Genomic DNA, 4,667 nt, shown 5'->3' with positions numbered 1-4,667 from the left:
TCATCCAAATAGATTTTCACCAACATAAATGATTAATCATACACCAAAAGAACTTAAATTTCACTGCAAACCTGAAAACCAACTAAGCATAAAATAAATATAAACAGAAATGACTCAAAAATCCCTGTCTGGGTGAAAAATATGCTGAAACTTATCCTCCTCCTAACTTGAGGCACCTAACTTCATGGCCAGCATGAAAAACAAATTAAATGAAAATCAAACCAAACAGAACCTACAAAGTTCGAATACCATCCCGCCAATTGCATAAAATAGTCTGGCTTCCAAGGACCTAGAGAAGAAACATATAACATATTCAACTTACAAATCCATTCATAAACTAGATATATATTTCTATTAAAAACCCAAAGCATCATCAAATAAGTCAACCAAACTTGACTGAATATGGCACAAGACTGGATGTATTTAAAATTTGATCACCGCCAACTTAGAAGCACTTCCTGTGAACAATAGCTGGACCAGATTCATCGTATTCGCCCTTGGAGATCCACATCTGCATAGAAGAGAACAAAGAAAGCACTCCATAAAATGGTCCATTCTACTGATTATGACAGATGGCAAAAAAAAAAAGGAAAAAAAGTTGAGAAGGAAGAGTTCAAACCTGCTGGAAGGTACTGAGTGATGCCAAGATAGAACCACCAATCCAGACACTGTATTTCCTCTCAGGAGGTGCAACCACCTTGATTTTCATGCTGCTTGGAGCAAGAGCGCTGATTTCCTTACTCATTCGATCAGCAATTCCAGGGAACATAGTAGACCCTCCACTAAGAACAATATTTCCATATAGATCCTTCCTAATATCAACATCACACTTCATGATGGAATTGTATGTAGTTTCATGAATTCCAGTAGCTTCCATACCGATTAGAGAAGGCTGGAAGAGTACTTCAGGACAACGGAATCTCTCAGAACCTATTGTTATGACCTGTCCATCAGGCAACTCGTAGCTCTTCTCCACGGCAGAGCTACTCTTAGTAGTCTCCATTTCTTGTTCGAAATCAATAGCAACATATGCTAGTTTCTCTTTCACATCACGGACAATTTCCTTCTCGGCAGAGGTGCTGAAGGAGTATCCTCTCTCGGTAAGAATTTTCACCAAGTACTCTGTTAAATCACGCCCAGCAAGGTCCAACCGAAGAATTGCATGAGGAAGAGCATACCCTTCATATATGGGCACTGTGTGGCTCACACCATCACCAGAATCAAGCACGATACCTACATACAACAAACAATTCAAACCAGAAAGGAAATAATGTTATAAGAGAGTCCCAAGGAATCTGTGCAAAATTCAATCTATTGTCATCCTTGTACATGTCGAATTATGCCTGGTGAATATAATTCAATTAAGCTTATAGAAACAAAACCAATTCATATAGAATTTCAGGCTACAACAAGCTTCGTAAGTTTGCAAATAATGTAAGTCTAACGTATAAGATTGCAACATTTTAATCAGATCCAAACTTAGCCAGCTCGCAGCATCATTAAGCAATAAACTAAATGAACTAGTACAATTGAAGACACATGATCAAAAAGTAGCAAACTAAAATCATCCTCAAAAACAAACCTGTTGTGCGTCCACTGGCATACAGAGATAAGACGGCCTGGATTGCAACATACATTGCAGGCACATTGAAAGTCTCAAACATAATCTGGGTCATCTTTTCTCTATTGGCCTTGGGATTGAGTGGTGCCTCGGTAAGAAGCACAGGGTGTTCCTCGGGAGCAACACGAAGCTCATTGTAGAATGTGTGATGCCAAATCTTTTCCATGTCATCCCAGTTACTAACTATTCCATGCTCTATAGGATACTTCAATGTAAGGATACCCCTCTTTGACTGAGCTTCATCACCCACATAAGCATCCTTCTGACCCATCCCAACCATTACACCAGTATGACGAGGTCGCCCAATAATACTGGGGAACACGGCCCTAGGAGCATCATCCCCTGCAAAACCGGCCTGCAAATATACCACAATATAAGGAAAATAGATTAAACAACTATCCATTATCCTTTTCCTTTATATATTATTCAATCGAAGCAAAGATCAAATAAACATTTATAAAACAAGAAGCACACAGCAATGCATCAACTTGCAGATCATTTTCACTCACCTTGACCATTCCAGTTCCATTGTCAACAACAAGAGGTTGAATATCCTCAGCATCAGCCATCTTTCAAAATCTGTAAATCAGAAAGAACAAAAACAGATCATCAAAATCCATACAAACAGATCAATTACTACCCAGCACTACTTCATGTTTCCATGCATATACAGTGAGAAAACATCAACAAAATCGACAGATCGGAAACATGCATACTAAAACATATCCATAAGATTCGCAAAATCAAGAAATAAAAACACAGAAAAAAATATAAAGTCCAATTAAGAACATCGTAAAATACAGAGTTTGATCAACTAGAAATTGAACAAAAAAAATCAAATCCAGATTCATCAAAGAGCAGCTTGAAACAAAATTAAGCAAAAATTCAAATCTAAACAGACTAGATTAGCATCAACATACTAGATCCAGATCAGCAAGATCAACTAAACTCAGAAAATTCTCGATCTATGTATCAAATCTAAAATTCACCGATCCAGAAACATAAAAGACCTAGTAAACGCAAAAATTGATCTAAAAAAGCACATAAAAACGCAAATCAAAAAGTCGAATCGAAGATCGAAACACACCTTGTTAGAACGAAAGAGCTTTGAAATTTGAATCGGAAATGGTTCGGCGAGCGGTGGAGCAACGGCAGCAGAAGAAGCGAGTGGGAAGTGTTACGGGAAAGTGTGTCAGAGAGAAGAAGCTTTATATATATTCTATGAGCTAAATGAGAGTCAAATGAAACTCAAATGCAAATGAATTTGGACAAAGCCGATTATCACGCGTTTGGTTTTAGATAAACCTATCCCGAAAAGAAAGGGAAAGAAAATCACGAGCGAGTAGGAAGGAAAATGGACTACTTTATGAAACCAAACAAAGACTTCTATGACTTTTTTCTTCGGAGGAAAATTGAAAGATTTGAAATCCACCGAAACTCTCAGCCGTCCATTTTTTGTGATGATGCTACTTTACATATGATGCCACGTCATTATGGGCGGCTACGATGTGGTTGTGGGTCCCACTAGTGCCGACCGATTCTCGAAAGTGTTGCTGTGCCTTATTGGATCCAACTCCTCTTTATCACTTGATCTACCAAACATTCAATGCTTCTATGGAAATATTCAAACTAAAAATGAAATTAAATATGGTGATTAAGAATTTGTAGGAAAAATAGGATTAGAAATTCAGCAAATGGGGGTAGAAAATGACAGCGTGAAAAGAAAAATAATAATGGGAGGTTGAAAGAATAACAAATGGGTTGAATGAAAAATATGTGTTTCCACGTTCTACTCAAAAGAAAGAAAATTAGCACTTTACAACTATGTCTTATGACTATACTTACTACCTCCGTTTTTTATTATATGTCACTTTGGAAAAATATTTTGTACCACAATATAAGTCGTTTTACAATACCAATGAATCATTAATGTTATTTTTCCTATTATACCCTTAAATATTTATTATTCTCTCTCCTTTCAATTATGTTAATTTGTCTTTCCAATACCATTAATAAAGGATAATTTTGTAAAATCATTCATAATTTATCTTTTTCATACCATAATTATTACATTTCTTAATACGTGTGAAAAGTCAAAAACGACTTATAATAAAAAACGGAGGGAGTAATTCTTAACACAAAATAAATTAAATGCGATGCACTTCAATGCCTTCATTTGTTTTGATCTAAGGAAAATTTGCATGGGGTAATGTGGTTAATTAAGTCTCTTTAAGGATATACAACTTGTGTAGGTATTTTTTTTAATAGATTGTTTTTATGCATTTATTCGTGCAGGTATATTGTTTTAAGGATATATTTGTGCGGGTATATCAGTTTAGTTTTATATCGTTTGTTTTAAATTTGTTCTGGGTGGTTAGTGTATTTATAAATATCACTCATCATTATAATTGGTATCAAGAACACCAGTTTGGTCTTCAATCTCTAACCATGACAAATTTAAGCATTACCTCCAACCATTCTCAATCAATCTATCAGTTTTCAAGGGAGAAAATTATGATAGATTATGTACATAGATGAAAGTTGGCGCATCGTGAAAAATACAGAGTTGACACCGGATTTTATTTATTCTAAAGAAAAGGGAAAATATCGATAAAACCCCAAAAGAATGGTCGTCGCAACCAATAGCGGATTCGGGAGTTGATTATGCAAGAGGAATATATTAGCATCCATCACATTTGTTGTACTCAACGGAAACCACTTTGTTAATTTGTTCTTTGTGCGTATAGATGTTGTTATCTGAAGGTTACTTGCAATTGGTTTAGGGACAAAAATAAGGTTTAAATGAGTGTGCTCGTTAAGATCTTACAATCATATACCTACGTATCCTCATAATGCAATAAGGAAATCAGAGCTTCGTAGTTCCAAGTAGAAAATGAGTGTGTGTTGATTGTTTTTAGTGCATAGTGTTAACAGTCGCGTTCTAGCAGTTAACATTGCTTGTATACCCGTGCATGAGAGACTTAAGAGTTTGTTTATTTGTGGTAGAATGGATGCGCTTGGATCACATTCTAGAAGCTAAACATTA

The 4,667-nt window shown here is 35.8% G+C and overlaps 1 protein-coding gene across 2 annotated transcripts; it reads right to left on the bottom strand.

Moving 5' to 3' along the window:
- LOC127085049 (actin-101) lies at nucleotides 1-2,972 on the bottom strand. Of its 2 annotated transcripts, XR_007788908.1 has the most exons (6): nucleotides 2,709-2,972; nucleotides 2,131-2,200; nucleotides 1,583-1,976; nucleotides 620-1,233; nucleotides 393-511; nucleotides 33-289 (listed from the first exon to the last, which is right to left on the bottom strand). XR_007788908.1 is itself a non-coding variant. In XM_051025618.1 (5 exons), the coding sequence occupies exons 2-5, from the start codon at nucleotides 2,188-2,190 to the stop codon at nucleotides 446-448; spliced, it is 1,134 nt and encodes a 377-aa protein (XP_050881575.1). In that variant the 5' UTR covers nucleotides 2,191-2,200; nucleotides 2,709-2,972; the 3' UTR covers nucleotides 1-445. The 2 variants fall into 2 exon arrangements, 1 of the variants encoding a protein (XP_050881575.1); XM_051025618.1 differs by having other exon boundaries at nucleotides 1-511.
- Nucleotides 2,973-4,667: the final 1,695 nt, after the last annotated feature.

The sequence above is a fragment of the Lathyrus oleraceus genome, chromosome 1 (genome assembly GCF_024323335.1).
Source record: "Lathyrus oleraceus cultivar Zhongwan6 chromosome 1, CAAS_Psat_ZW6_1.0, whole genome shotgun sequence".
In the NCBI taxonomy this organism is placed as follows: Eukaryota; Viridiplantae; Streptophyta; class Magnoliopsida; order Fabales; family Fabaceae; genus Lathyrus; species Lathyrus oleraceus.
This window is presented reverse-complemented; position numbering and strand designations above follow the sequence as displayed.